The sequence below is a fragment of the Mesoplodon densirostris genome, chromosome 19, assembly GCF_025265405.1.
Source record: "Mesoplodon densirostris isolate mMesDen1 chromosome 19, mMesDen1 primary haplotype, whole genome shotgun sequence".
Lineage (NCBI taxonomy): Eukaryota > Metazoa > Chordata > Mammalia > Artiodactyla > Ziphiidae > Mesoplodon > Mesoplodon densirostris.
The window spans coordinates 18,774,979-18,792,310 of NC_082679.1; the positions used below are offsets into that span (position 1 = coordinate 18,774,979).

At 38.2% G+C, this 17,332-nt stretch overlaps 1 protein-coding gene across 5 annotated transcripts in view; it reads right to left on the reverse strand.

The window, feature by feature from the left end:
- ZNF507 (zinc finger protein 507) overlaps positions 1–17,332 on the reverse strand; it is a 52,438-nt gene that overhangs the window by 24,825 nt on the left and 10,281 nt on the right. For 4 of the 5 annotated variants that reach the window (XM_060085597.1, XM_060085596.1, XM_060085598.1 and 1 more), the window contains 3 exons: positions 16,174–16,291; positions 12,448–12,562; positions 10,695–10,796 (listed from right to left, as the gene is read on the reverse strand). In XM_060085597.1, the coding sequence (XP_059941580.1) occupies positions 10,695–10,796; positions 12,448–12,562; positions 16,174–16,291 (335 nt within the window). The remainder of the gene's footprint in view (positions 1–10,694; positions 10,797–12,447; positions 12,563–16,173; positions 16,292–17,332) is intronic. The other variant, XM_060085600.1, reaches the window with a different exon arrangement.

A 17,332-nucleotide genomic window follows, 5' to 3' on the forward strand; every position in this document is an offset into this window, starting at 1 on the left:
AACCAAAAGAAAGCTGGAGTAGCAATTCTCATATCAGACAAAATAGACTTTAAAATAAAGACTACTAGAAGAGACAAAGAAGGACACTACATAATGATCAAGGGATCAATCCAAGAAGAAGATATAACAATTGTAAATATTTATGCACCAAACATAGGAGCACCTCAATACATAAGGGAATTATTAACAGCCATAAAAGGAGAAATCGACAGTAACACAATCATAGTAGGGGACTTTAACACCCCACTTTCACCAATGGACAGGTCATCCAAAATGAAACTAAATAAGCAAACACAAGCTTTAAATGATACATTAAACAAGATGGACTTAATTGATATTTACAGGACATTTCATCCAAAAACAACAGAATACACATTTTTCTCAAGTGCTCATGGAACATTCTCCAGGATAGATCATATCTTGGGTCACAAATCAAGCCTTGGTAAATTTAAGAAAATTGAAATTGTATCAAGTATCTTTTCTGACCACAATGCTATGAGACTAGATATCAATTACAGGAAAAGAGCTGTAAAACATACAAACACATGGAGGCTAAACAATACACTACTTAATAACGAAGTGATCACTGAAGAAATCAAAGAGGAAATTAAAAAATACCTAGAAACAAATGACAATGGAGACACGACGACCCAAAACCTATGGGATGCAGCAAAAGCAGTTCTAAGAGGGAAGTTTATGGCAATACAATCCCACCTTAAGAAACAGGAAACATCTCGAATAAACAACCTAACCTTGCACCTAAAGCAATTAGAGAAAGAAGAACAAAAACATCCCAAAGTTAGCAGAAGGAAAGAAATCATAAAAATCAGATCAGAAATAAATGAAAAAGAAATGAAGGAAACGATAGCAAAGATCAATAAAACTAAAAGCTGGTTCTTTGAGAAGATAAACAAAATTGATAAACCATTAGCCAGACTCATCAAGAAAAAAAGGGAGAAGACTCAAATCAATAGAATTAGAAATGAAAAAGGAGAAGTAACAACTGACACTGCAGAAATACAAAAGATCATGAGAGATTACTATAAGCAACTCTATGCCAATAAAATGGACAATCTGGAAGAAATGGACAAATTCTTAGAAATGCACAACCTGCCAAGACTGAATCAGGAAGAAATAGAAAATATGAACAGACCAATCACAAGCACTGAAATTGAAACTGTGATCAAAAATCTTCCAACAAACAAAAGCCCAGGACCAGATGGCTTCACAGGCGAATTCTATCAAGCATTTAGAGAAGAGCTAACACCTATCCTTCTCAAACTCTTCCAAAATATAGCAGAGGGAGGAACACTCCCAAACTCATTCTACGAGGCCACCATCACCTTGATACCAAAACCAGACAAGGATGTCACAAAGAAAGAAAACTACAGGCCAATATCACTGATGAACATAGATGCAAAAATCCTCAACAAAATACTAGCAACCAGAATCCAACAGCACATTAAAAGGATCATACACCATGATCAAGTGGGGTTTATTCCAGGAATGCAAGGATTCTTCAATATACGCAAATCAATCAACGTGATACACCATATTAACAAACTGAAGGAGAAAAACCATATGATCATCTCAATAGATGCAGAGAAAGCTTTTGACAAAATTCAACACCCATTTATGATAAAAACCCTGCAGAAAGTAGGCATAGAGGGAACTTTCCTCAACATAATAAAGGCCATATATGACAAACCCACAGCCAGCATCGTCCTCAATGGTGAAAAATTGAAACCATTTCCACTAAGATCAGGAACAAGACAAGGTTGCCCACTCTCACCACTCTTATTCAACATAGTTTTGGAAGTTTTAGCCACAGCAATCAGAGAAGAAAAGGAAATAAAAGGAATACAAATTGGAAAAGAAGAAGTAAAGCTGTCACTGTTTGCAGATGACATGATACTATACATAGAGAATCCTAAAGATGCTACCAGAAAACTACTAGAGCTAATCAATGAATTTGGTAAAGTTGCAGGATACAAAATTAATGCACAGAAATCTCTGGCATTCCTATATACTAATGATGAAAAATCTGAAAGTGAAATCAAGGAAACACTCCCATTTACCATTGCAACAAAAAGAATAAAATATCTAGGAATAAACCTACCTAAGGAGACAAAAGACCTGTATGCAGAAAATTATAAGACACTGATGAAAGAAATTAAAGATGATACAAATAGATGGAGAGATGTACCATGTTCTTGGATTGGAAGAATCAACATTGTGAAAATGACTCTACTACCCAAAGCAATCTACAGATTCAATGCAATCCCTATCAAACTACCAATGGCATTTTTCACAGAACTAGAACAAAAAATTTCACAATTTGTATGGAAACACAAAAGACCCCGAATAGCCAAAGCAATCTTGAGAACGAAAAATGGAGCTGGAGGAATCAGGCTCCCTGACTTCAGACTATACTACAAGGCTACAGTAATCAAGACAGTATGGTACTGGCACAATAACAGAAAGATAGATCAATGGAACAGGATAGAAAGCCCAGAGATAAACCCACGGACATATGGTCACCTTATCTTTGATAAAGGAGGCAGGAATGTACAGTGGAGAAAGGACAGTCTCTTCAATAAGTGGTGCTGGGAAAACTGGACAGGGACATGTAAAAGTATGAGATTAGATCACTCCCTAACACCATACACAAAAATAAGCTCAAAATGGATTAAAGACCTAAATGTAAGGCCAGACACTATCAAACTCCTAGAGGAAAACATAGGCAGAACACTCTATGACATAAATCACAGCAAGATCCTTTTTGACCCACCTCCTAGAGAAATGGAAATAAAGACAAAAATAAACACATGGGACCTAATGAAACTTAAAAGCTTTTGCACAGCAAAGGAAACCATAAACAAGACCAAAAGACAACCCTCAGAATGGGAGAAAATATTTGCAAATGAAGCAACTGACAAAGGATTAATCTCCAAAATTTATAAGCAGCTCATGCAGCTCAATAACAAAAAAACAAACAACCCAATCAAAAAATGGGCAGAAGACCTAAATAGACATTTCTCCACAGAAGATATACAGACTGCCAACAAACACATGAAAGGATGCTCAACATCTTTACTCATTAGAGAAATGCAAATCAAAACTACAATGAGATATCATCTCACACCAGTCAGAATGGCCATCATCAAAAAATCTAGAAACAATAAATGCTGGAGAGGGTGTGGAAAAAAGGGAACACTCTTGCACTGCTGGTGGGAATGTGAATTGGTACAGCCACTATGGAGAACGGTATGGAGGTTCCTTAAAAAACTACAAATAGAACTACCATATGACCCAGCAATCCCACTACTGGGCATATACCCTGAGAAAACCATAATTCAAAAAGAGACATGTACCAAAATGTTCATTGCAGCTCTATTCACAATAGCCCGGAGATGGAAACAACCTAAGTGTCCATCATCGGATGAATGGATAAAGAAGATGTGGCACATATATACAATGGAATATTACTCAGCCATAAAAAGAAATGAAATTGAGCTATTTGTAATGAGGTGGATAGACCTAGAGTCTGTCATACAGAGTGAAGTAAGTCAGAAAGAGAAAGACAAATACTGTATGCTGACACATATATATGGAATTTAAGAAAAAAAATGTCATCAAGAACATAGGAGTAAGACAGGAATAAAGACACAGACCTACTAGAGCATGGACTTGAGGATATGGGGAGGGGGAAGGGTAAGCTGTGACGAAATGAAAGAGCGGCATGGACATGTATACACTACCAAACGTAGGGTAGATAGCTAGTGGGAAGCAGCCGCATAGCACGGGGAGATCAGCTCGGTGCTTTGTGACTGCCTGGAAGGGTGGGATAGGGAGGGTGGGAGGGAGACGCAAAAGGGAGGGAATATGGGAACATATGTATATGTATAACTGATTAAATTTGTAAAATAAAAAAAAAATAAAAAAATAAAAAATAAAAAAAAATAAAAAATAAAAAAGAAAAAAAAAAAAAAAAAAAAAAAAAGAATATATTTCCGTTAGCTAAAATATTATTTTCTCATTTTCATTCCTTCTCCACTTTTCCTATACAATTCCATGGAGCAAACCAAATACTCTTAGTTAAAAAAAATTACAACAAACCACTATTATACTACTATCTTGTTTTATTCACTTTGCTGCACTTATTTTCTGAAATTATAGTTTACTTTTTTATTATCTATATTCGTTCATGAAGGTGTAAATTCCATGATCACATGTTTTGTTGAGTTAGAAAAAGAACAGAAAGTCAATGCAGAAACCTGTGATATTGTGATTTATAATAATATGTATTTGGTCTTAGTCCCAGTTCTTGGCACAGGGCTCCTATAACCCATGGAATGGCCTAAGTGATGAGAGCAGTAAAGTCTTTTGTTATGTTAATGAGGTGACTTTTGGAAAGCTCCTAGGTAAACTAAGGACTGGGGCTGACTGCCAGAGGAACCAACCATGTGATTAGAGGGTAGGAACTTTCAGTCCAGAGGAGAGACTGGAGATTGAGGTCAACCATCAAGGCCAATGATTTAATCAATGGTGCTTATGTAATGAACTCTCCATAAAAACCTAAAGGATGGTTCAGAGAGCTTCCGGGTTGGTGAACACATGGAAGGGCTGGCAGAGTGGCATGTCCAGAGAGGGCATGGAAGTTCCACCTCTCCAGAGTTTGCCCTCTATACGCCTTCATCCAGCTGTACACCTGTATCCTTTATAATATCCTCTCTAGCAAATTAATCACACCTGAGGAGGGAGTCACGACAACCTCACTTACAGTTGATTTAAAACCTGATTTATAGTCAGTCAGTCAGAAGCACAGGTAACAACCTAGACTTGTGATTGGCATCTGAAGTAACGGCAGTCTTGTGGGACTGAGCCCTTCACTGGTGGGATCTGATACTATCTCCAGGTAGAAAAGTGTCAGCATTGAATTAAATTTGCAGAACACTCAGCTAATATCTGCTGAGAATTGAGTTGCTTGGTGGTGTGGAAAACATCTGACATCGGAAAACCCAAGGTTTCTCAATCTGGCTAAAAAACGGACTGAATTTTTCTACAGGCTTTCTCCCATCGACAAAGGGTCAGTTACTTTAGTCCCAGAACCCCACAGAGATAAGGATGTGGTTAAACTACCCTATTTCCTTGGCCTGGGGCCTTACTTGGACATTACTCCAGGTCTGATTCAATTAGGAACAACTGTCTTGAGAGGTTAGGCAGAGGAAAGCAGAACGTGGATGTCCTGCAATATTCGAGGTGTGACTTGAACATACGTGAAAAGACTGCAGTAGAAATTTTGCAATAGGGTTTGTCTTACCACATTCAATTAGTTTTCTATGGTTTTAAAGGAATAAATAACTAAGGCCCACAGAAGTAGCCACTTCAAATTTTGTGATGAACCCAAGAACTCTTTATGCCACTGAGAAAAACAAACTCCTTTAGTTCATTCCTTCCAAACAAAACATATTTTCCCTCCAAATTAAACTATGAGCTAAACTGTTTTCCTTAAAACAAATTGAAGTTTTTCAAAGACTTGAGATTTTCCCCAAGCCAACACAATTGACTAACGATTCAACATGCCTTCAGATTAAAAGAGATTTAAGAAGTCTGCAAGTATGGTGGAAGTGATGGTATGTGACTTCCAAGGGTAGGTCATAAAAGGTAATACAACTTTTGCCTACTTCTTACCTAAGCATTCACTTTTGGAACTAGCACACCTGGAAAGTCCACGTGGAGAAATCATGTACGTGTTCCAGCTGAGGCCCCAGCCGACAGCCAGCATCAACCCCCAGACTGGTGAGGGAGCCTTCAGATGCCTGCAACCCCAGCCGTCTCAGCTCCAGCCTTCAAGCCTTCCCTCCCGAGCCCCAGACCTCACAGAGCAGACACAAGCCACCCCTATAGTGCCCTTTCTGAATTCCTGACCCACAGAATCCCTGAGCAAAATAAAAGAGTTTCACACCACTAAGTTGGAGGTGGTTTGGCATGCAGCAGCAGTATGGCTCACGAAGAGTTTTCTCTGGCCAAGCAGATACAGGCAGAACGGCATAGCTGACAGGAGCAAGGGTTCAAGCCCTGGCTCTGCCACTTCTGAGACCATGGAAAATTGTTCAGTCCTTCCAGCCTCTGTTTCCATATCTACAACACTGGGGTAGTAATATTCCTAAGTACTGGGCTATCATGAGGATTAAGTGAGCTGACATATTGAGTACTTAGCACATTGCCTGGTCCATGAAAAATGTTCTAAAAAAATGTTAGCTATTATTATTACTGTTTGTAATATATTTATATTTATATAAAGACCAGACTTTTTACAATGACTGACCACACACAGGAGGCAACACTGTCATTCCAAATGTCATTTCCATTGCTTAAAACCTTTCTGGATTTTTTTTTCTTTTGATGTGGACCATTTTTTAAAGTCTTTATTGAATCTGTTACAATATTGCTTCTGTTTTATGTTTTGGTTTTTTTTTTTGGCTGAGAGGCATGTGGGATCTTAGTTCCCCGACCAGGGTTCGAACCCGCAGCCCCTGCACTGGAAGGCAAAGTCTTAACCACTGGACCACCAGGGAAGTCCCTGGATTTTTTTTTTTTTAAGATTTTTCTTTTACTTTTTGTGTCATATTAGAAAATCAGGATCATTAACACATAAGCACTCAGGTTTTTTGACCCAGTTGATGTGAATCCCTGAAAATCAGGGTCATTATTTTATAAGCACACATTTTTACCCCTCCCTTCATCATCTACCTTACTCACAAGGCTATTTAGAAAAATCAGCATCAACTTCAGAGTATAAAGACATAGAAGCCCTAACTACAAAGAAAAAGATTAATAGATTTGATTACATTAAAACTAGAAATCTGTTCTTCAAAAGACACCACTGAGAATAGAAAGGCAAGCCACTGTTTAGAAGATATGTGCAATATACATAATAGACAAAAAAACTTGTATTCAGAACACATCAAGAACTGCTGAAAATCAGTCAGTAAAAGGCAGACCACCCAATAAAGAAATGTGCAGTTAACAAATGAAAAGATGCTCAACCTCTTAAATCATCAGGAAATGCAAATGAGAACCACAACAACATACACACCTACCAGAATGATCAAAATTCAAGACTGATAATACAAAGTGTTGATGAGGGTATGAACTGGTACAACCACTGTAAACTGGTATAACCATTTTGGATAACTGTTGACAATATCCACCAAACCTGAACATAGCACACCCTATTACCCACATATTACACTCCTAGGTATAAACCAATGGAAAAGGAACCATTTCATATATGCACCAAAACATATGTAAAAGAATATTCCAAATGGTGTTATTCACAATGGGGGAACATCTGGCAATAATCCAAATATCCATCAGTAGTACAATAAAAAAATAAATTGTGGTACAAGCTCACAATGGAATACTATACAGTAATAAAAAGGAATGCATTAGTTCTACACTGAATTACACACGATGATGTTGAGTGAAAGAAGCTAGAAATAGGGACTTGCCTGGTAGAGCAGTGGTTAAGAATCCACCTGCCAATGCAGGGGACACGGGTTCAATCCCTGGTCCGGGAAGATCCCACATGTCACGGAGCAACTAAGCCCATGCGCTACAACTACTGAGCCCACATGCCGCAACTACTGAAGCCCGTGAGCTGCAACTACTGAAGCCCACTTGCCTAGAGCCCATGCTCTGCCACGAGAGAAGCCACCGCAATGAGTAGCCCCTGCTCATCACAACTAGAGAGAGCCTGCACGCATCAATGAAGACCCAATGTAGCCAAAAATAAAATAAATTCATAACATAAAGAAGGTAGACATAAAAGAATATGTACTGTATGCTTTCATTTATATTAAGTTCACAAACAGGCAAAACTAATTTATGATGTTAGAAGTCAAGATGGTGATTATTACCTGGTGGGGAATAGGGGGAAGTTAGTGAGTGGAAGGGCCAAGAAGAGGGCGCTGCTGAGGAACTGGCAATGGTTTATTTCTTGGTCTGAGGAGTTACAAGGATGGGTTTACTTTGTGACCATTCATCAAGCTGTATGCCTTTAACTTACGCAATTTTCATGACATATACTGCCGTAAGTTATAAAGTCTATTTCAAAATTTTAAAGAGAGACAGAGACTTATCAATCAAATGCAATGTTTAGACCTCCTAATATAAACAAAATAACTCTAAAAGGATACTTTTGAAGCATTTAAGGAAATATTGGGTATTTCTGGACTGGGTATTAAAATAGGATTTGTATTAAAAAATCAACATACATATCTGGGTAGTTCTTCTACTTAAGGAAGAATATTACTACATATTTATTTTCAAAATATAATAAACTTATAGAACCAGAGCCATTTTATAGATTAAAAAAACTGAGGTATACAGATAATTACCAGTCATTTACTGAGTACCTACTATGTGCCAGGTAGTGTGCTGAGTACTTCAGTCCAAAGACCATGTACTTCCCTCTGCCATGTTGTCCCTCCTACCCTCCGCTTTGCCATGTAGTTTTGGTACCTAAGTACCAATACAATTATGTTTCTAAGGGAAAATGGGTTCAATGCCACATAGTCAGGAGGAAACTTGGGAACCTGAGGAAAACGTTTTGTTGTCCCATCTTCCATCTCTAGCCAGTCATTCACAAAGGTGGTATTGGGGGAAGGAAAGCCGGGGGAACTCTGGTACTGCAATATTAAACTAAACCGAAGACAATCCAATACTTGAAAATTCTGAATGGACCCTTTAGTAACTTTTGGGGTCAGTGTTATAAATATCAAGTATAACAATAACTGGTATGTGGTTTACTCAGAATGTTTCTTAATAAAGCACTGAAAAACAAAGTCTGCTGCATTTGGTAGGACTGGGATGGGATGATGCTTTTTTCATCTTTCCCTGTCCTAACATGGGAATGAAAAACAGCTCTCTTCCTTCTGCAATGAGGACAGGGTTTCTGAGATGACCTCATGACTTCATGAGCAGAAGAAAGGAACCAGGCCCTTCAATGCTCCAAGTAACATGCTCGGTGCTTAATACATATAATCTCATTCAATCCTCCCCAAAATTTATGAGCTGGGCAGTAATCTCACCAGGTTCATATGGGAAAGGAGGGTTAGCTTAGGATAACATCCCCAGGGTCACCTGGTTGGGCAGAGGTGGTGTATGGTCCAGGCCTGAGACTAGAGCACGAGTGCTCCCCAAGACGCTGAGTCGCCTCCAAGGCAGTCAACACAGAATGGGGACCTCAGCTGTGACAGTATTTCTGCCTGGGTACAGCATCTCTCTTGTTAAAAAAAAAACAAAAAAAAGTAATAAGCTTCCTGTCCACGAACAGAATTACTCTGTTTCCCAAATGATGAGAGGTCAACGTTTTTTTGTGTGTATGGTTAGACAATGAATCAGTGAGAAGGGATAAGGATAAAAACTGGGCCCAATAACTATTAGACAGCTACCATTTATGGGGTGCTTATTATGTGCCAGGATCTTACATATGGTATTTAATTTAGTCCTTACAACAGTCCTGTAAAGCAGGTGTCTTAATTATCCTCATTTTAGAAATGACAAGGCCAAGCATAGAGAAGTGAGACAGTTTGCCCAAGGGCACAAATGCCGTAAGTCAGAGAGCTCAGATTCAGTCCCAGGACTATGTGCTCCCAGAGCCAGGGCTCTGATACATGAAGCTATACTGCCCAGATCACACGAATGGTCTCAGGGAAGGACCAGTATGGCAACATAAAAGCAAAGGCAAGAGAAAAGAATAGTTATCAATACTGCAGAAACAGGCACATAACAGGCACCTTAAACACACACAATCAACCTGTTCTGCCCTCATGCAAAGACTACATGTGGTGTAGCGAAGCACTCTCACTCTATAAGAAATTTATCACTGCTACTTGTGAGCATGTTTCTTTACAAAAAGTAGGGAATCAGAAATGCAGGGTAGGCACCCTGAGAAAACAAGTCTCAACTCTGACCATAAGTGTACTAAGCAGCAGAACTGAGTGAAGCACAAATGAAATAAGCCAGAAAAACGACTGTGATTAAATTAGATATCAAGAAGGCTGTGCTTCCTAGCTAACTAAGCTTAAGGCAAACAGTATGTGACAATGAAGAGAAAGTCCCAGAAACATACTGGAATAGAACATGTTAATCCATAATGCTCTGTAGACGGCAAATCCCACGAAGACAAAGAAGGATAAGTACTTAAGGTACTTAAAGAAGGTTAAAAGAAGAGTCACGAGATTCGAAAGTTGGAAAATAAGTCTTACGTGAAAAGTAATAATTACATGGAGGGGTTGGTATGACAACATTTTTTCTAAGGCACTCAGGCCAAACCCAGTGAGACAGTGTGAATAAATTTGGAAAATAACATACTGAGACTTCTCTGATGTAACAGGAAGAAGATTCTCACAGGATGTTGCCCACTGGAAGGAAGTCCCTAGGACAACTTGCAACCAATCCTATGAGTGTGAATATTTTAAGGACATGAGAAAACATAATCCCTAAAATAGCAAAAGCTATCAAAATGAGTCTTTTAGCTTAAGACTAATCTATTCAGGTGGATGTGAAACCCTCTTCTACAGAACCAGAATCAATCATTAACCTCTTTCATAAATCTATCATAATTGTATATTTGAGAGTTTACTTGTTCATTGTCTAAAGCTTCAAGATGGCAGGGATGATACCTTTTTTCTTTTTTCTTTTTGTCCTCTGTGAAATCTGGGCCACCATCAGGATGGGATGATACCTTTTTATTGTGACCACAGTCTAAGAGTCTAACACAGCCCCTGGAACATAATATTTGCTCAATAAATATTTCTCAGTGAATTTCAATGAACAGTCTAGTTCTAGACCCAGAGAATGTTATCATATTCTTGCCTGGATTACATGGTATGTCATTAAATTTAAGAACAGACACCTGAAATACAAAGATAAGGCTTTCTCCTCATATCAGATGAATTAGTGTCCTCCATTTCCATCACGCTCTCCTAAATATTTCCTAGTGTAAATGATAAATGATACATGTTAAATACTACCTAGCACGCTTCATCTACAATGTATGGCATTGAGCTATTGTTAATAATGGTTAATGGCCTTAATTATACTCAGGGGAAAAAATCTTTCTTAGCAATCCCAGTTTTAAAAATATTTGAAATAAAAATAGAGACAATGACACAACATCAAACAGCTTCCATGGAGCTATAAAACTTTTTGCAAAGAGATACACTGCCTGCAAAGTGATTATATATAAGTTTGCCGGTTAGCGAATTAAGTGTGTATTAAATATTTAAAACCATATACATATATATATATATATATATATAGAGAGAGAGCCACACTATGGGATCAAACAATGGCATTTTAAGGCATAGTCCGTCAGGTTTTCATTTAGATATTAATACAGTAACTTTCCCACAGGGACCTGTGTCATATCTGTAAAACCTGGGGAGAGTGTTAAAACACGAATCAAGTTTTGTTAAGGCGTTAAAAGAGCTCATGCCACTGCCTAGCACTCACTATTGGTTATGGTGACTGGTTTAACTGAGTGGAAGCTTGATGTTCCCTCACAGCTGCAAGTAGAACAAATTGCTCTGTGACAGCTGGACAAACTATGCAAAAATATCTGCATCTTTACTATACTTAAACAACAAGCAGTTTATTCGCAAGGGGCAAAGTTTATTTAAGAAGTAATTATTTCTATTTATCAGCCTATCTTGATCAACTGAGAATGCATATATTTTCTGAATACATATTAGAATTGGCTTTTGTAAAAAAATCAAGTGACAAAATTAAATTAAATCACCTTACTCTACACATGATAGATTTATTTTCAAAAACAGCATCTTTCATAGGGAATTTTATTGCTTTTAAGTTTTAAGAATCTTTTGCTGGACTATTGAGTACTTAACTGCCAAATTATTGAAATGTGCTCTAAGCACTGAAAACTGATATGACAGTTTATACCCACATGAAACTGACGGATATAGACATCTTCTTATATTGCAACTAGACAAAATCTAGTCAAAAATAAGCCTAGGGGGCTTCCCTGGTGGCGCAGTGGTTGAGAGTCCGCCTGCCGATGCAGGGGATACGGGTTCGTGCCCCGGTCCGGGAAGATCCCACATGCCGCGGAGCAACTGGGCCCGTGAGCCATGGCCGCTGAGCCTGTGCTCTGCAACGGGAGAGGCCACAACAGTGAGAGGCCCGTGTACCGCAAAAAAAAAAAAAAAAAAAAAAAAGCCTATCATTCTAAGACTCAAGCTTAAAATTCACATTCTTTAACAAAGTAAGCAATACTCATGAAACCAGGAAGTGAAGGTTTCTTTGTGCTTAACCTATGTTTAAACAACTGCTATGAATTTTTAATTACTTCTACTTTTTTCTTTACTATAGAGTATTGTAACTTAAGTATTAAAACTCTAGGATCATCACACTTACCTATAAGGCTTATCAGAGTTATGGATTCGTCTGTGGTTTCTGACACCAACGTACGTTGTACTTGTATAATCACATACATCACATCTATACTGTTTCTGGACCGAAGACTTATTCCCTGGACAAAGTATTTCATAGTTTTAGTGATGTGCTTTGATTAGATTAAAATGACAGCATTTACATTCCGTTGTAAACGAGTATTTATACCACACAGTACTAACATTTCAATGAAGGCTTTCTCACTGTTTAATAAAGTTAACAAGTTTGAATGTAGCTTTACAGGTTCTCCTACATCTGCACTATCAGTGGATATAAAGTGAATATCATCTGATCTGTAAACATAGATACATTGGGTTAGCTTCTACATAACCTTGTAAAAAATTCTAAAATATAATGAACCTGATGCCAGCTGCCCTGCTGATTGTGTAGCAGGTGAATTAACCAGGGATACACTGTTAATTTGAAAGGTGTTAGTCTAATCAATATTGGATATATTGTCTTAAGGAAACATTGATTTGCCAACAAGCTGTAATTTAATACTACAATACAACATTATAAAGTATGGCTACAAAGCATATCTAACAAACTCAATATAAAAAGCCCAAAGCTTTTTCACTCTATAGGTTTCCTTTGTTTATAACTGTCAGCTATCAAAGCAACAACAGAAGGGAAAGCAATGGAAAAGTATTAAGTGCTATTTAATGTAGTATAATTATACCTAGTAAACTGACAGCTTACAAGGACTAACATGAATATGCAGCTCTCCGAAATCCAGGAAACATGGATCCATGGGAACAGGCCTTGTCACTAAACTCACTCTGCAACAACAGGGCTGGGGAATTCAAATCAGGGTAAGCTTGAGGCAGTACAAGCAGAATGAGCTGATCATAGGAAACTGTTCCTGAAGATATTCAGTGATTTATTTACGCTTCTGTCAGCACGAAGTCCACAGCCTATTCATAGCCTGACTGCTTTATATTCAGAAACAAAGCAAGCATAGAAGCTGAAGAACAAGGCACGACAGGAAGAAAGCTTAGGTAGAACACTAGCACACACTGCATAAAAGTAAAATTGGTGATACAAAAGAAAACCCACATGGAAATTTTAACAAAGAAAATCCTTAGGTTAAATTTAAGCTCTCTAAAATTGAAAATTTCTTTTGCTAATAACTACTTTTGCCAGGCAGAACAAAATGTCCTGATTTCCTGGTATAAATCTGTAACATTAATACACACACTAATCATAATTATAATCTAAGTATTGCTCTTAATTGGTAGGTTAAAAACCTGGACTTGATAAGTGGCACTGCTCTAGATACAGTTAAAAAAAAAAAACTCTGAAAAAATGAAGTGTGAAATATTGGATAATGGTTTTGTGTGAGAAATATTACAGATCAATGACAACTAATAAAAATGACAGATGGAAAAACTTAATATAGCTCAGAATGAGAGCCTGTGCTACTTCAAGCAACTGTTTCCAACAGAAAGAATATTGGATTTAAATTTCAAAAACTTGGGTTTAGTCTCTGCTCTGCCACTTAGTACCAATGTGATCATGGGCAAATTATTTCACCTCTTGAGGACTCAGTTTATTCATCTACAAAATGGAAATACTGGAACCTCCCAGCATGGTGTGGTAAGCCCAGGAGCATGCTGTACTCCTCCTTCACCTCAGTCTGTATGTTACCTGCATGTCTGTGTCAAGTCTGACCCATCACTAGCTGGAGACTCCCTGAGGGTAGGGATCTGCCTGTTTTGCTTACATAGAATCCCCAGGACTTGGCAAATTATAGATTTACAATAAAGAACAATTTAATTAAATTTCATGAAGAAACATCATATGAAAGTGCTTTGCCCAGAGCTCTCAGAGCACCTGTGGTGTTTGCTGACATACCTGTCAGTACAGTTTTGTGTTCCTCACTGGGCTGGGTACCTCGAAGGCAGTGACACCTCCACCGCACTCCAAGCACCTAGCACAGTATCCAGCTCAAGATGGGCACTCCACGCCTTCTGGCAGAACAAATGCCTGAGGTACATTGGATCTCTGAGTCAAAAACGTGCCACAAGTTATCTGTGCTATTGTGATGGATGAAGACTGGGAGCCACAGAAGCATGCATCTCCCCTCTTGCTTAATTAGTCTATTAAAGGGTTAAAAAAGTTTTGATAAACATGAATTATTTTTTTCTTCTTTGTGAGCTAAAAACTTGTTCTTTGGCCTGAAAACTAGATTTTGAGAGCTCTAATACCGAATCAATAAAGTATCAGTATAGATGTAAGTACGCAGGAGGTTATCAGCCATCTGAATTGTTACACTACCACGACAGAGAACAGCAAATAGAGCCAAGTGGGGATGTGGGGGTGGGGAGGAGAGGCATGGCAAGCAATTTAAAATCCATACGTGTAGCCTTAAGAAACAGAGCATGCGCCACAAAGAGAGGCTGCAAAATGGAATGTGGTGGATAGATGCTAATGCCATGAAGCTCAAATTGGTTATTTTAATTTTGAGCTGACATTTCAATATTTTTAATTCAAATTGTGTGTTTTAATTTGTTAACCCATTTGGCCAGTTTTAAATTATTGTTTTTAGAGATGGTGCTAGAAAAGACATATTCTACTGCTGGTAGTAACCACAGGTGGTGCCACTGAGTGAGTAGTACTTACTTTATTCCTTCATTAGGGATTTATGGCCCAAAGATATCAAATGTTTTAATGTCTCCTTTAAAGGGGATATGGAAACATAATGAATTAAAATAAAAGGAGGCATTTAGGGCTGTTTTGTAAAAGGGAAACAAAACAGTTTAACTCAGCCATCTATGGCAGGAACAGATGCTATGTCATAAACTCCTTTTGTTTTGGATAGTTCTACAGGGATGACATCTGTTTGACAAGGGAACTTTGGTGCTGCAGTGCTATCAAAATCAGTTCTTTCAGAAACTTTCTAGAATCAGTTTTGCTTTCTGGGGTATAATTTATTGAAACATTATGGTAAAACACTTTACTCTGCAGTTGTTCCTAACTTTAATTCTTAGGAAATCTAAAAAGGAAAGTCACTCCAGTATATTTTACTTCCCATAAACACTATGTACTACACTTGAGACATTTAAAGTATATCAATTTAAGTGAGCTGATGCAAGGAAGCACAGCTTATTACACTTTAATTCTCTGGATGTGGCATCCGCCTTTTCATGGAACTCTAATTAAATCTTTTGATTCTAATATTCCTATTAGCAGAAACTCGGCCGACTGGTACCTAACCAGTATATAAAAACAGCCTGTGTTGTTTTTTTAAACAATGAAGATGAAATCTGGCAGTTGCACTTGGATAAGAATAAGATCACAGCAGGAAGCCTCACTTAAAGATTGAGGTGGGGGCCTACCATCTGCAAAAGCTACGTTCTCAGTGGGTCAACTGGTATTGAGAGAGGAAAGGAGGCTTTCTTTCCATGCTGCAGCTTCCCTGGTTTGCTGGCATGTCATCTCAGCGTTTCTGCTGTACTTGGCTCTTATAGGACAGCATACATTGCAGAGTGTATCTACCTATACAGCTGAGGCTGAGTACTTACTAATATAGTACTTCATTTAGTACTCAGAGATAAGATTCACTCACACAGTTTAAAAACAGAGGCGAATAGATGGAGCTTTAGTCCTGAAAATAGCCCACATGACAACGAAGGGCATTTTTTACTTCATATGATAATCAATATCGTCTATACAAAAAAATGCAGATACCTTCCTGAACACATTTTCCATCAGTTTTATCACTGGAAATTCTTGATTCATCAGAAGTTGCTACTGACAAGGTATCTGGAAGACTGTGTTGCTCTCTCTCATGGTTCCTTAGTTGACTCTAAAAAATTGAGAGAAATTAATATGTAATTTTCAATAAACATACTTACACAGTTACTAGGAGGCTGTAGGAGTTAAACTGCTTTCGTGGCCTAGTACCTAGAACACACTACCAATATTTAAAAATCAAACATGTTAAGATTACTTGAAACATTTGACAGCTTATGGAAAGAAATACACTGAGGAAAACACAATCTTATCAAAAAGGCAGTTCCTCTTTTCACATTCTCTGACAGGAAGCCACCACTGTCTTAGGGAGTGCTTATGCACGGCATGTGTATGCCTCCTGAAACACTGGTGAGCCCAGGGGAAAGAGCAGAGTGTTCAGAATAACTCAGTACTTTCACAAAAATAAATCCATTCAGTTAACTTCTGCACTTCAGCTGATTTCTGCCTTTAAATATCAACTAAATTTGTAAAAGAGACTTAGTTGGAACTGCGACTCCAAGGACATCTCCCTCCTTACACCCACCCCCATGAATCAAGAGTGCAGCAGCAAAAGCAGCTCCTGGAACTTGCCTTTGCAGCCCATCTGAACGGCTACTTGTCCAGTGGCCAGAGGCCATTTCAGAATTGCATGAGAGCAATCCAAGAGGTGGTGAATCTCAGACTCAAAGGCTTTTTAATTCCTGCTTAACTGTTTACTACCAGCTGGACCCCAACTCTGGCTAATGTGAGAAAAAAGTCGACATCCCAGTTAGCCCTTTACAATACACTTTCCCCTCCCCCAAACAGTCAACTGGCATATTGAAGAAAAGTTCTAAACCAATGATTCAATGAACACAAGTTGCCTTTACAAAACAGTATTTTCATACTGGTCGTTGGTTTTAGGTAGCACTTAAAATGAAAATCACGGTCAAAGTAATCCTTGAAAGTACTGTAAACTTCCCATAAAATATAACATACATGGCTCTATTTCCACTGTGCTGTCTTTCACTAAGTCCCATACAGTCCATTTTTGCTTGTGGTAGGATATAAATCACTGTCGGTTGGTTGTGTAGCAGATGAAGTGAATGACTTGCATTTTGGGGCCACGTAAGAT